Source organism: Tenrec ecaudatus, chromosome 2, assembly GCF_050624435.1.
Source record: "Tenrec ecaudatus isolate mTenEca1 chromosome 2, mTenEca1.hap1, whole genome shotgun sequence".
Classification (NCBI taxonomy): Eukaryota; Metazoa; Chordata; class Mammalia; order Afrosoricida; family Tenrecidae; genus Tenrec; species Tenrec ecaudatus.
The window spans coordinates 221,845,359-221,860,674 of NC_134531.1; the positions used below are offsets into that span (position 1 = coordinate 221,845,359).

Here is a 15,316-nt window from a genome sequence, read left to right on the forward strand (position 1 = left end):
TCTGAGTGTGTTAAGAAATTTAATTTTCAATTCTAAATTAGTCCTAAAACCTCTAATTTTCCCCAGAAATTAAATATGGTCAGCTTTCAGAACCATGTACTGCATAATACTGATGAAAAGACAAAGACTCAAATGATCACTGAGTGCTATCTTTCAAATTTTGCAGACAAATGGCAGACTTCATTATGTGAAACACATTTTGAAGGTGAGATTACAGTATATATAATGCCTTGTCCAATTTCTAATTCAGAGCTCACACCATGTCTATTTCTCTATCTCTCTCATACATACACACACACACACACACACACACACAGAGTTTATCAAGAGGAAAGATTCCAAGATTCATAACAACTGGTCATTATTAATTTGAACAAATCAGGCTTAGCACTTTGCAGTAAATGCTATCTTAAGCACTGAGCACTCTCTGAGTATGGAAAATGGAAGGTAGTGATGGTTCATCAGTTACAGCCTCAGAGGGATGTGCATTGTCTGAGGAGGGCATGGAGGCCTTCAGAGAGAAGTCTAAGTGGATGACAGCCGAGGAGAGCTGTCAGGCATCGCAGCACTGCCCCTGCACCACCACTGACCGGAAGAAAGAAATGCTCAAATATAAACACAGTCAGTAACCAGACAGGAACCAATAAGGATCAACTTCTCAACATGAAACACAACATCTAATTTCTTTGGGTGCTGCATTGTCTCTATGGCATAGATGAAGCTTTGGCCATCACAAGCGCTACTGCTTGTGATGCTGCTGTGCATTATAATTAAGATATTGAGCCTTCCGCCGCGGCACCCATTGAAGAGTCGCAGCCATGGCTGTGCACTCCCCTATGGCCGTGGGCCTCGAGAAGGGCCACAAAGTGACCGAGAACGTGAGCAAGCCGAGGCACAGCCGCCGCCGCTGCGGGCGTCTCACCAAGCACACCAAGTTTGTGCGGGAAATGATCCGGGAGGTGTGCGGCTTCGCACCCTATGAACCAAGGGCCATGGAGCTGCTCAAGGTCTCCAAGGACAAGCGGGCACTGAAGTTCATCAAGAAGCGGGTGGGCACACATATCCGGGCCAAGAGGAAGAGAGAGGAGCTGAGCAACGTGCTGGCCGCCATGAGGAAGGCCGCTCCCAAGAAGGACTGAGTGCCGTGCCCCCTTCCCACCCCCAAAATAAAGTCTTTCCAGAAACTGAAAAAAAAAGAAAAAGATATTGAAACATGGAGTACCGCCAGTGTCAAGGAAACTACTGTAACCAGTGACTACTACCTTTGCCAAGGGTAAGATGAAGTCAAGTTCTACTGTCTGAGGGCAGGGGTGGACAACGCCTGGCCCGAGGCCCATATATCAAACCCAACCAAACTCACTGCTATCAAGTCAATTCTGACACATGGCAACCCTATATAAGACAGGGAGGACTGTCCCTTTGGGTTTCTGAGACGATAACCTCACCAGAAAAGAAAGCACTCTTTTTCTCGAGGAGCCGTTGACGGATCCGAACTGCTGACACGCAGTTTGCAGCCCAAGACATAACCACCATGTCACCAGGGATCCTAAGGCCGTAAAATCATCAGTATCAGCTCCCATCGCACACCTCACCAGAAAAAAGTCCCAGCTATCACACCGGGGTGAATTAATTCAGTGTTTGACAAAAAAGCAGGTTATATATACTCGACCAAATATAGCAGGCTAATTTGATAATTTTGTATAGCCCACGAATGTTGTCATCAATATCCAAATGGCCCTAAGCAGAGAAAAGGTTCTCCATGCCTGGTCCTGAAAGCTGCCGTCAATAATGCTTAAAACAATAATTGTCTATATATAAACACAATCTTAAGACAATGATGACTCTATATACCCCTTAGCAATTCTCCAGGAAAAGTTTAAAAGTTTTGATACCGGTTAAAATGAGGTATAAAGAGAATAACACAAATAAAAATTTCAATTTGATATTTCTGGAACATAAATGGGAAGACTGGTGACTTTTCTGCATGATAAAACATTGGTTGGGTATAGAACCTATGTTAAAAGCAAGACATTATGGTAAACAAATTTGATCCATTGAATGAAAAACTAAAAAAACAAAGCCCCACTGCCACTGAGTCTACTGCAAATCACAGTAACTCTGCCTACAGAGTAATTCTTTATGGGGACAGACGGCTTCATTTTCCTCTGATGGAAGAGCTGGTGGGCCACACTGCTGGCCTTGTACTTAACAACCCAATGAGTGCAAGGCTCAGACCATTAGTGCTCCCTTACCCATTTGACAAAAGGCGGCCAATATGTTGCTTTATATGAAACAGTTACCTGACTGCCAATGTCTTCCTCTGTCAGTGCTGACTTCAGGATTTCCACCTTTGGTTATCAAAGTTTAGGTGGGGAAGGTAAGGTTTAACTCTTGCAGAATTATACCTTTCCAATGGGAAAGACTGTCTAAAGAAGAGCAAGTCTAGACTACACACATTTTGTTGGGAAGAACTAAATCAGACCATATGTTATTAGAAAGAAGAAAAGAAAGCTGCAACATGTTTCCTCTTCAAAGCTTTCAAGAAACTATAAATACACGGCTACTTCTTAATTCTGTCTCCAACCACGGAGTCTGGGGTAAACCAGGAGCCTTGGGGGGGGGGGGGGGGAGATTGGTTAGAGACGGGCCCTGTACTACTGTAAAGACTAGTCTCAGGAACTCACAGGGCAGCTCTACTCTATCCAGGTCGCTAAGAGTCGGTGTCGACTTGATGGCAAGAAGTTTGGTTTTGGGGTTTGAGGGTGCTATTATTATGTCTTACAAGACCTTTATGGGAGCTCTGAGTTCACAACGGGTTAAGCACAGGCTGTGATCTGAAAGGCTGGTGTTTCAAACCCGTTACCAGAGAAAGATGCGGCGGGCTGCTTTTGCCAAGACTTTGTCTCAGAAACCCTACGGAGGAATCCTCCTCTGCCCTCGCAGGTCACTGTGGGGAGACGTGGTGCTGTGGAATGACCTGTATAGGTCAGGAACTCCAACGCGACAGGAAGCATGCATCAAAAACGAATAACTTATCACAAGCAGCTTTTTGTTTTGAGCTGAAGAAACAGGAGAATTGGTTTTTACTAGATATAATTCTCATCTGGGGAGGCAGGCATTTAACATAAGTAAAGGTGTCCTGGCCAACTAAAGACTTTGCCGTCCTCCACAGCCCTTCTCCAGCCCCACTCTACTAGTCTATAATGAGTCAACTCCACTTTCCTTTCTCCAGGTGAGCAATCTACACCAACAAGCGTAAAACACAATGGCTCAAAATCATTTCTCTTCTACCCTCTGCAGCTGGCTTCCTTTCGGGGGAGGGCTGTTTAGGATGCAGCAAATTCACACCATCAGATGAGATGTGTGGGATGATTGGACGGCTGCCAGTGTTTCACTCCCTGCGAGGTAACAGTAATTTTTGCATCACTAGTGTGGATGCTGAAAAAACAATATTGTATCAAGAGAGAAATCCAATAAATCCCAAGGGGCCAAACGCTGGTCCTTCCTTGCCAATCTCATCGCACAGGAAATGAGAGTTGATAACGAATACATCTGTAAGAGCAAGAACAAAGTTCAACAAAGAAAATGGGCCGGAGTTAAGTGACTACATCCAGATCCGGGCTGTTTCAATCAGATTATAAATCTCAAGAATTTTAATTGGCGTCTGTTTTCACCAGGAAGTAGCAAAGCAGTTACTAAGTTCTCCAAACAGGGGTGTTAAACAGCAAAACAGCGTCACCACACTGGCTTGTGATGTTTTCACTCACTATATGAAGTCAAAACCTAAATTTAATGGAAAAATTCAAATAATAATTCTAAAGACAGAAATAAATAGATGCACCTACTGTTCTAGGGAGAGGGTAGAACCACATCTCTCTCTCATGGAGCACCTCAGTCAGTTCAGATGCTGTAGTTCACAAAAACCTTGATCTGCATCCTATTGAAGTGTGCAGCCTCTGAGGCCTGAAAAGCTAAGAGTCTTAAGTTTCCAAAAGCAAAAAAGCAAGAAGGTAACCAAAAACAGAGAGAATAAACAAGTGTACATGAGTCATCATCTCAGATGGCAGCAGGCTCTCACTACTGACTGTTCTGGCTGTGGCAGTAAGAACTGGTCAAGGGCAGAATGGGAGAAAAATGTGGAGAACTTAAACTCTTATTAAAACAAACAGAGCTGACTAACTGGAACAGGAGAGAATAGAGACCCCTCCCTCCCCCGAGATACTCTTTGAAGGGAACAAACCCCTGAAATTGTCTTTTTCTGAAATCATTTTATTGGGCGCTCTTACAATATTCCATCCATCAACTGTATCAAGCCTGTTTGTACATATACTGCCCTCGTGAGAGCGCCTTTTAGTTCAGCCACCGCAGAGCGGCACTAAGAACACAAGAAGCACCCTCTTCATGGCGTCCGCCTTGAAAACCATCAGGCCAATGGTGTCTTAAAAACGAAGTGGGGGTCCAAGAGGACAGGGAACCTAGGGCCCTGGACAGAGAAACAGAGGACACAATAAAAGAGACTGTTGACATACTGTGAGAAATGCAACTGATGTCATTAAGCGATGTGCACAGAGACTAAATAAAGTGCTAGAGACTTTAAAAAGTGTGGTTGCACACTGTCTAGAGAAAAAGGGGCTAAAACGAGCCGTTGCACACTTACCCTCCATGACATTTAAAGAGGCAAGCGTAGATGACGATTTTAGCAATGGCACCAGAAAATCCAATCCCAAAATATCCGATCCATCAATTCTCTAGACCTTTGGCGAAGCTCACCCATTGGAGTATCATTGACTCTACGTCATAGTGCAGAAGAGTCATAGTGTAGTAAAAGGAACACTGGGGTCGAGGCAGAAATCTGGACTACTGCCTGGGTTCCACAGGTCACTGAATTGCTAACAGTGGACTCCCAGAGATGACTCAGACTGTGCAGTAGGCTCACAATCAAGCTACTCTCCTTTTGTTCAAATACTGAGAGTGAATGTGAACACTTTTCTTGTGCTTATTTTAAAGATGGAGAACTTAGATATATTGCCAATACACGTCACATAGAATAAAATTTTATAGAGATTATAGAGTACACATATGTGGGTGTGTACACATAAATATACACACCTTCTCTTAGCACGTAAGTGAAGAAAAGCACCAAGTTGGCTAGAACCGATTTCCTCTAAGAGCACTTTCCCAGATGCAGAAAAGGTCAGTACCTTCTACTCTGAAAGAACAGTACAAATACCTTAAACTTAGATGTCTAGACAGTTTGGCCTTGAATCTCAACTCAAAGGTCAACTAAAAATCTCAGCTATGCTTTCTAAATTTTTCTGCTCATTTGGGGAATATAAAACAGAATTTTTCCTTTTCCTAGTGCTAAACACTAAATAGGCCAGAATCAAGTAGAAAGAGGTTGAAAAAGAAAAGTGTTTTGCCTTTGGAGGTTTTTTGGAGAGGGGGGCACGTGGGAGAGGGAATGTATAATACTCAATTTCTTACAAGAACATAATTGATAGACACTCAATATCTACTTAAATCTAAAATAAATGATCATTGTTGATAGGAATTACGCTGCCTACATTCTGGTTTTCACTATAAGAACACATACTTTTAAGATGAAAGAAAGTTTTAGAACTAAGTCAAAATGGAAAGAAGCTGTGATCTAACCACTTGGGCATTCCCTCTGAGCTCCCCAATTCCCTGTGGGCTTTCCAGCTAATCAGACAAAGCCACGCACCACTTCTGTCCAGAGACAAAAGTAATCACTACAGCAAGCAACACACATTTTAAATGGCAGATAACAAAGCAAAGATCTAGCGCAAGCACAATCCTGAAGGTAGTTTTTCCTTGTAACAGTCTCTAAGAATATGAAAATGAAGCTTAATGGGCCTAGCTTCTGGAATTTCACTTTGATGTGGCTGTAAAAAGGCAAAAGGGTAGAGAGGTGTAAAAGTGTAATTCAGATTAAAGATAGCAACACATTGTTGAGACTGCTCATTCATACCAAATATGTGTATACATATATATTTATATTTAAGAGAAAAAAATGTAATTTGGATTGTCTATCTCTCATCTATAAATGTGAAGGCTTTCCTAGAGGCTGACTCAGGATACATTTTTCCATCTCAAATTAAATGTCAACTTGTCATCTGGTCAGTTAGGAAAATTAAAGAGTGGGACGTGCACGTAGCAGGCACACCACAGTACTTACCTTCAGCTGATTATTGAAAATATCAATCTCCTGCAGCTTTGATCTTGTGTCTCTCTCAACCTCATCCAGCTGGTCCCGGAGCTGCTGTCGAGCTAGTTCTTTTGTTTCTAGGGCTCTTTTGACCGTAAGAAGTGAATCTCCTAGTTTAGAAAAACATGGCAAGATATGAAAAACTTAACGTAGTACATGTAGAACAAAAGATTGAATGCTCATCTTTCACATAAAGAAGCTCTTCGCATTAAAAAGGAAAAGACAACTTTAAAAATAAAACACCTACTATGCAGGCTGTTCTGCTGAACTTGTTTTAGTTGGTCATTAAGTATCTGTTTCTCGGGAATAAGTCTTCCAAGCATTTGCTGAGATTCCTGGGAGAGAGGGGAGAAAACAACAGTGGATGACAGAAAAACCACCAACTCAAGATTCATCCACTGAGCAGGCGGGCGGGCAGGCAGGGCAAACCCAGCTCTCCCTTCCCGAAAAGACTTGCCCCTAATCCTCTCCTTTAAAACTGCATTTAATCTCTCCTCAGGGTGGTTCCTGCTTTCTTGCCAAGGAATTCACTCTGTTTGCCAAATGCTTTTGCTGAAATACAGTTAAGACAATTATAGCTCTCTTGATATTCCTATTCATAGGCTTTGAAAAGCGTACTTTATGTGTAACTCAGCTGGGAGAAAATTCAAGTCATGATCTTTGAATTGCAAGCATCAAATGCAAACCCAGTGACCAGCCTTTTTTGCAAACTGACCCATCAGGCTAAATGGGTGTTATTCTCCTCTGAACTTCCATACATGAGGGTTGAACTTGGGCTTACTATATACCAGGAGTTGGATGATCTGCCAAGCGCTGATGAAATCACTGCATCCCGTAGAGTTCTTCCCCACATATCAAAAGGGTTTCTTTTTTGTTGCGTTTACAATTTCTGTGGGTCAGTCTGTACTGTATATGGTCATTTAGCTGTGCTAGTTTAATTACATTTAATTGTTAACTTTGAATTAGACATATTATCAAAAGATTTTTTAAGTTGTCAAATATACTTTAAGGAAAGAGCATTGCTAGGCAGCCAGGATTTATGAAAACGAGAGGGAAATGGCTTTAACTACAGCATAGGGGTGCTGAGTAAATAACTGTCAAGTACATGAATGTTCTCATGAGACAAGTGCTGTAAGGGGCGCTCAAACCAAAAGGCAACTCCGAGCTACTGTGTTGGCTCAACTCATAGCAGTCGTGCAGGACTGAACAGAATGGCCTCTTTGGGTTTCAAGGACTGTAAGGGAGCCGTTTCCTCTTTCCCCCTCAGGACAACTGGTGAGTTTGAACCATTGACCTTATGGTTAGCAGCTCAATTCACCATGTTACAAAGTTCAAATACCATCAACTACAAATAATATATGTATAGGAAATTGACTATGTGCCTATATCTCAAAACATTACTATGAGCTCAAAAAATGGAGACAATAACTGATACTGTGGGATTATAAAGAGACTTTTCCCCAGCTTTGCCTCCCCCTAAGACATGTCAAACATTCCAGGCTATTTGCCAGCATAGGGTGGGAGGTCAGATGCTTTGAGACATCCTCCCGGAAGGCAGTCAGTTGCCAGACAACTGTCTGGTCTCACCACAGGTAGGGCCTGCTCCCTGCTGTTAAGCACAATGGGCTACTTCTCCCTAAAGGCTTGTGACCATTATCTGGTCCCTGTAGGTGGGTTTACACCCTACTGATAATGGTTTCTATGGAGATGCAGAGAACAGGTCAGACCTGCTCAGTGACATCCAAAGTTAGGCTGCCATCCTGAATCTAGGATCTGCCTGCCCTTCTTGTCACAAGTATACTCTCAATCCCTCCTCTTCCTATTGGGTGTATATCCCTAGACTGTCCCCTCTCATTGCTCTATTACCTATACTGCACCCCCTTCCTGTGATGTGTCTTTACCTGTAATTAGGGGGCTTGCACGCCCCCGAAGGTATATAGGCCTGGGTTAGCAATAAAGATCCCTCTTGGCCTCTTGGTTCCTCCTCACCAGTCCTCTCTCTGGTTCTTTCCCCTTGACCTCCATCCTCTCACCCTATCTCCACGTGGACCACCAAGCGGGGCTGAGGTGAGCATGCGACCATGAAATGTGGCTGGCTCCATTATTTCAATATCTCTTCTATCTAATGCTCTTTATGACTGTAATATAATATTTATATATCTCAACCGTACAATTGCACCTATCAAACCCGCGACTAGTTGTGGGGGACTGGCTTTCCTCCACGTGATACCATCATAAGTTTTGCGATGGCCGCTATACTTTAACAATGGTATGAAACAGTCAATCAAATGTTTAGTACCGTTCACTATGGAGTCAGCCCACATTAAGTATCTAAGGTTTTCACAAGAAATGTCGAGCATTTGTTGGCTCTGCTATGAGCTCACTGGACTGCCAAAGCTGGCATAGCAAACCCACCCGCTGCTCTGCAGGAGCATGGTACGGAGGCCTGCTCTTGGAAGAATTTACAGTCCTGGAAAACCTACGGAGCGTTTTGTCCCATAGGGCCCTGGTGAGTTGGAACAGACTCGAAGGAACTGAGTTTGGCCTGGCTTTGAGAGCTCAATACTTGACACCACATGAGCTGATAACATATCAGCCCAATTGGTGGTTAACTTTAGATTGGCAATGAAATGAACACAGAACTGCCTACAGCAGAATTTCAAATTCTCATGGACTCCAGACTTTCTGGAGCCAATGGGGCTGGATGAACTCCTAAAACTATTTCCCTGAGATAATCTTTAGAACTTAAACCGAAAACATCCCTTGAAGTCTTCTGGAAAAGCAAACAATAATCACTAGTGGAAAATGTGCCTTGAACACCATTAAGCTCTTTTAAGAGTGATCTCTGGGCAATCGGTGACAAGAGCAAGTCAGGAGATGACATTAGGAACAGCAGTGTTCATGTACGTTTCACTGTACGTTCCCCACCACAAAATCAAGTCAAATAAAAAGACAGAACTGTCTGTAGCCCAGGAGCCTTGGTGGGTGTGTGGAACTGAGCTGCTAACTGAAAGACCGGCAGTTCAAATCCACCAGTCACTCTGTGGGTCAAAGAAGTGGAAGCTGTGGGAAATCCAGAGGGCAGGTCTCGTTTGTTCTAGAAGGCCATGGTCATCTGGCCTCCCAATGGCAACAGAGGTTGCTTTGTTTGCTGATGGTAAGGTCTCCAGCTCTCCCCTGTACATCTCTCTCACAATCACTCAAATAATTCATTGCACTTACTTGTTTTTATTATCCTAGTGACACCAAAACCCTGCCAGTGGACTAGAAGGTCCCAAATAATTTAGCCCCCCACCTCTCTTCCTGCGATAACTAGATTGGCTCCATGCTGTGGCCACGGAGATGCTGTGCCGCTCCTTCCCAGTCTACAGCTTCTTCAGCCAGATAGCCCCAGTCATGAGTCCCCTTTCTAGTGTGTGTTCAAACACTCTAACTTCCTCGCCATAGAGTGCAAGCTCCCTGGAGGCAGGCGCTCGCCTCAATGTTCACTACTGAATCCGCAGAGGCTAGGAGAACACCTAGAACATACTGGATCTCAGTAAATGCTCACCAAAGTAGTTTACCTGACACACTGCTTTTCAGGTAGGACCCTGTCCGACTCACCTTTTGTGTTCCAGCGCCCGGTGCACGGTTGCTGAATGAATCACTGAAGAAATGGAACGACTAAGCACCATGTGAACCTCCAAGCACTTAGGAGCAGATTTTCTCACCTGTAACTGCTGCTGCAGGTGTGTGATTTCAGCAATTCTCAGTTCTCTGGATTTGTTTGTACTCTCGATTTCTTGCCTTTGGGTGGCCAAGCGACATCTGATATCTTGAAGTTTGCCTTCCAGTTGATGCTTTTTATCATTCTTGAACAAACAGAAAGTAACAGTTACCACCTTTTTAATGCTTGTCAGTGTCGTTCCAAATAAAATCCAGCATCACTCACTAGAGCTTCCAATTCAAATTCCAGCGTCTTTTTCTTGGCTTTCAGGACAACTATGTCTTCTTGTTCTTTGTTTCTTTGATTTAGCAGTTCTTGCCGTCGATTCCGTTCCCATTCCAGTTGTCGTTGCCTTTCAAGCTCTCGTTTTGCGGCCTGTGACATATAAACCAGACGACGTGTCCATTTCTAAATCCTTAAACTATACACTGTCTCAATAAAAATGTCCTCCAGTAAATCTTTTCTTTGAGGGGTGAAATATTTTTAATAATTGTTTCTTAAATCATACAAAGCAGCAAAACAAGAGAGCATCTGGAATGGACTATTATAATGACATCAGATGCAAACTGACAGGGCCCCTTTCCCACTGGAATGAAATACTGTATGCCTCCAAGAGCACTTGACTGCTCAACAAAACCGCTTTTGTTTATGTACAGAGTCACCGACAGAGGAAATGTCTTTACTCTAGTATAAACCTCCAGAACAAAAAACAAACAAAATGACTCTATTCGCCCATTAAAAGCACTCAATCCACGTTTCCGTTTCCCTAGTCATTCGTTTCCTTGTTAGCGCATGAGGTTCTGCGATCTCTCTGGAAAGGTCAGCTTACTTCTACACTGCCCCTGATGGTGCTAAGTTAAGGTGACCAGACCGATTTTTAACCATTTGCCCCCCATCCCGCAGTGTTTTTAAAAAGGCCTGGTTTTTTTAAAGGATGCACGACAAGCTAGGGAACAGAGGGAGAATGGAAAGGGACTACACGGTTTTGGGCTGTCATGTGGCTATTTCCCCAGGAAATGAGTTTTATAATATACTTGTTAATTTTATGTTAAACTTTAATCATAACAAATAATTGTTGAGAACAGATTATCAAAGTTTGCATTGTTGATCAGTTGTTAGAATTCGACCACCACTGTTTGGACTTAATGAAATACGGCATTTTGGGGCACTGGCAACGACGGAAACATTTTTTAACTGTCTCTGAGACGAAACACATCGTACTGCGTGCTAGTGCTAGTTAAACAAGGGATGTCAACAAATCAGCTATTCTGCTAACGCTAATTTCTTTTCTTCGTCTCCTTAAGTTGTTTTTTGAAAAAATTCCTGTATTTTAGAGGAAGATGCAGCAGTATTTAAATCTTTTATGCTTCTGTGTCTCCAAATGCTTTGAAATAGCATTCTTCCCACTGTGCAAAAATCATTCGATCATATTACTCAAAATTTCCCATATAGTAATATTTCCAAAAATGATCTTTTTAATTAGGTATCATTATTAAATATATATATTGATAAGGAGAAGGTTAAATCTTGGGCATCAGCAAAAATCACAATAGAGAACAAATGGTTAGAAATATTTCATCTTTTTGAAACAAACCATGTTCCATACAATAATGCACTAAAAATTGTGGGATAGCAGGAACTAATGCTGCACTGAACGTGTTTTTTCTACGGCAAATAAAGTGTGAACATCAGAAAAATCACAATTAAGTGTTGAGACTTTGAAAGCCATTTTATGTGTGAAATATAATTTAACAAATTCTTGTGAAAAATTTCATGACCTTTTAAACGAAGACAGCAACCTACTAAAAAAATTCACTCAAATGAGAAATATGCCAAAGAATAAAATAATACTATAGAATTTTAATGTATAATATTTGTAAATTGTACTTATGTTGAAATTAAAAAAATAAATTACAATACTATTTTTGCATTCTATAAAAATTTTTGTTGCTCCATATAGACCAAATTTTTAATCAAGAACGTCTCACCCCCCACCCCTCCACCCATGATGTCAATGGTGTCCCGCTTTACCAATGTTAAAATCTGGTCACCTTATGCTAGGTAGCATCCGCAATCAGAGCACTTGGTGTGTGCTGCGGAAATCGCCTCTCACATACTAGTCTTCCACCCACACTGTCAGCCTCTGGAGGACAGGGAGCAAGAAAGCTCGCTCACCACTGCATCCCCAGAGACAAACAAAGACCAGTCATTCTGAACTGATCCTCTAAAGCAGTGGTTCTCAACCAGTGGGTGCAACCCCCTTGGGGGTTAAAGGACCCTTTTACAGGGGTCGCCTGATTCATAACAGTAGCAAAATGACAGTTATGAAGTAGGAATGAAAATAATTTTATGGTTGGGGGGGTCACCACAACATGAGAAACTTAATTTTTTTTCCTTTCTTTTTTTAAGAAAAACATTTTACTGGAGTCTCATACAACTCTTATCACAATCCATCCGTCCATTCATTGTGTCAAGCACATTTGTGCATTTGTTGCCATCTTCACTCGAGGAACTATATTAAAGGGTCGCAGCATTAGGAAGGTTGAAAACACCTGTTCTAAAGTGTCATTCTTTTGTTTTAGATAGAAAATAGGAACATTGTTTAGCACTGTGGATGCGTCTGGGCAAAAATCAGCTTCTGGATAAAATGTTCCAAAGCAATCATTAGGAGAAGGAATCAACACATTATCAGTTTTCCGTAAGGAAAAAAATTTCAGCTTTAAAATCCAATTTCATTCACACGAAGAACTGTTGCATTTGCTCCAGTGGTGAGAGACTAACATTCGAAAGACAGAGGAGCTTCACTCAGCCCTGACCCATGTACGGTGCCCAATTGATGAAGTGCTCTACATAGAGCGTAACTTCCAAGGCATGCTAAGGGTATTAAAAAAAGATGCAATGTAATACAACTGGTAAGATACTATTCATGGTTTGTTTAAGATAAAACAACCACAACCATCTTCCCTACCAGTTACAGTCCTGGAGAGCCTACACAGGCTGCTTTGCGTCAGAATGGAGGATATGGCATCCATGGAGTGTTTGCACAAGCCCTTAGGGAGAGAGACGGAGAGAGCACACACACAGTGCATGCACGAATCAGAGTCGGTCCACAGCTGCTTACCTCCCGCCTCTCGATTTCTTTCCGCCTCTCCTCTTCTCTCTGGCGTTCTAACTCCCGTTGCTTTTCTAATTGCTTCTCCAACTCCAGTTGTCTTTTGCGCTCCTGTTCCTGCCGCTCCCGCTCTTTCCTCTCCTGCTCGGCCCGTTCTAGCTGCGCCAGGCGCTCTTGCTCTTTGCGCTGCTGCTCCAAGAGAGCTTGCCTGCGCTTCTCCAGCTCCAGATTGCCCCGCTCAAAATTCTCACGCTTCTTGTCTTCAAAAGTTACTTAAAAACATGAAACAGATCAATGAGAAAGTCATGATTTTCAATATACTACTTCAAAAAGACAACTCATTAGCTGATCTGATGTTTGTAGGATAGACTGAAACCTGAAACTCTCATAGCTTCCTATCCATTCCTGTTGTCTACATCCTAAGCAAGGCCAACACTGAGTAAAGCCTAATCTCTTTATTTGTACCCTTTCCCCTCCAGACTAAAACACTGTTTCTAGAACACTCTCACAGTTCTGCATCATCAACTAATCCCCTTCCCTTCCTTGTTATTCTATCCTTGTCCATCTACTCCATGATCTTGGTGCAGCAACTGACCCCTTATCTATTTTGTATATTGAATTTCTCTTTTTACATCCCTATCCCTTAGATTATAACTGGTGTGCCTTCTAGTTTAACAAATCAGACAGATTTGAGAAGTAGAGGCAGAAGTATGAAAAGCCTGTGTTTCACACTGAAAAACAAGCTGTGCCTTAATCATGCTGTAGGTCATCAGAGGACTGTCATTGAGTCTATGCTGAATCACATCCCTCATGTAGGACACAGCCGAAATGCTTCTTTATGGAGAGGCCGGTGGTTCTTTCCATTAACAGCCCAACTCTTAAACCACTCTGCCACCAGGGTAGCTCAGGAGTCTTCCCATATTCTGGTTTGGCCTTCACTAGCTTACAAAGACCCTATCTCAACATAACTACACTTGTGGATTAGGATCAAGATGATCCTAATGATCCCAATGTCTTGGTTTTTTGGTTCTTCTTACACCACCGGCACTTTCGGGGACCAGCATGCTGTCTACTCAGCCACCTAGAAGATATATATTCCTGTACACCACTTATTCTCAGTGTCTGACACTACATTTCAAAACAATTCAGCCTCACAGCAAACTCCTGTGTTTCTGAGCAGAATGAGGCACGCTGAGTGTTCACAGTTCCGATCTTTCTAAAGCAGATTGCTAGGCCTTTCTCCTGCAGCACCTGTGGCTGGGTTCGACCACAGCCTTTGGGTGAGGAGACACACATGCGAGCCAGTTGCACTATCCAGACTTCCATTCCTGGTACAATCTTTTTTTTTTTTTAATAGTTTTATTAGGGGCTCATACCACTCTTATCACAATCCATACATACATCAATTGTGCATTCATTGCCCTCATCATTCTCAAAACATTTGCTCTCCACCTAAGCCCCTGTCATCAGCTCATTTTTTCCCCTCCTTCCCAAATTCCCCCCCCATGAACCCTTGATAATTTATAAATTATTGTTTTGTCATATCTTGCCCTGTACGACATCTCCCTTCACCCACTTTTCTGTTGTCCGACCCCAGAGAGGAGGTCACATGCAGATCCTTGTAATCGGTTCCCCCTTTCCAACCCACCCTCCCTCTACGCTCCTAGTATCACCACTCACACCCCTGGTCCTGAAGGGATCATCCGCCCTGGATTCCCTGTGTTTCCAGTTCCTATATGTACCAGTGCACATCCTCTGGTCTAGCCAGATTTGTAAGGTAGAATTGGGATCATGATTGTGGGGGAGGAGAGAGCATTTAGGAACTAGAGGAAAGTTGTATGTTTCATCGTTACTACATCGCACCGACTGGCTCGTCTCCTCCCTGAGACCCTTCTGTAAGGCGGTGTCCAGTGGCCAAATGGACTTTGGGTCTCCACTCCGTACGCCCCCACTCCATTGACCATGGTAAGATTATTTGTTCTGATGATGCCTTATACCTGATCCCTTCGAACCATCATGATCGCACTGGCTGTTGTGCTTCTTCCATACGGGCTTTGTTGCTTCTGAGCTAGATGGCTGCATGTTTACCTTCAAGCCTTTAAGACCCCAGACATGCTATCTTTTGATAGCTGGGCACCATCAGCTTTCTTTGCCACATTTGTTTATGCACCCATTTGTCTTCAGCAATCATATCATGGAGGTGAGCAAACTGATATGATTTTTGGTTCTTTGATGCCTGATAACTGATCCCATTGGCACCTCGTGATCACAC

The 15,316-nt window shown here is 42.8% G+C and overlaps 1 protein-coding gene across 3 annotated transcripts in view; it reads right to left on the minus strand.

Annotated features, from left to right (window-relative positions):
- The window catches only part of ITSN1 (intersectin 1), a 172,071-nt gene that overhangs the window by 48,475 nt on the left and 108,280 nt on the right, over nt 1–15,316 (minus strand). For all 3 annotated transcript variants that reach the window (XR_012782874.1, XM_075542338.1, XM_075542337.1), the window contains exons 12-16: nt 13,054–13,316; nt 10,158–10,307; nt 9,937–10,077; nt 6,474–6,561; nt 6,197–6,336 (exon numbers count right to left, since the gene is read on the minus strand). Coding sequence is in view for 2 of the 3 variants with exons in the window: in XM_075542338.1 (XP_075398453.1) it covers nt 6,197–6,336; nt 6,474–6,561; nt 9,937–10,077; nt 10,158–10,307; nt 13,054–13,316 (782 nt within the window). In the remaining variant the exon portion in view is untranslated. The remainder of the gene's footprint in view (nt 1–6,196; nt 6,337–6,473; nt 6,562–9,936; nt 10,078–10,157; nt 10,308–13,053; nt 13,317–15,316) is intronic.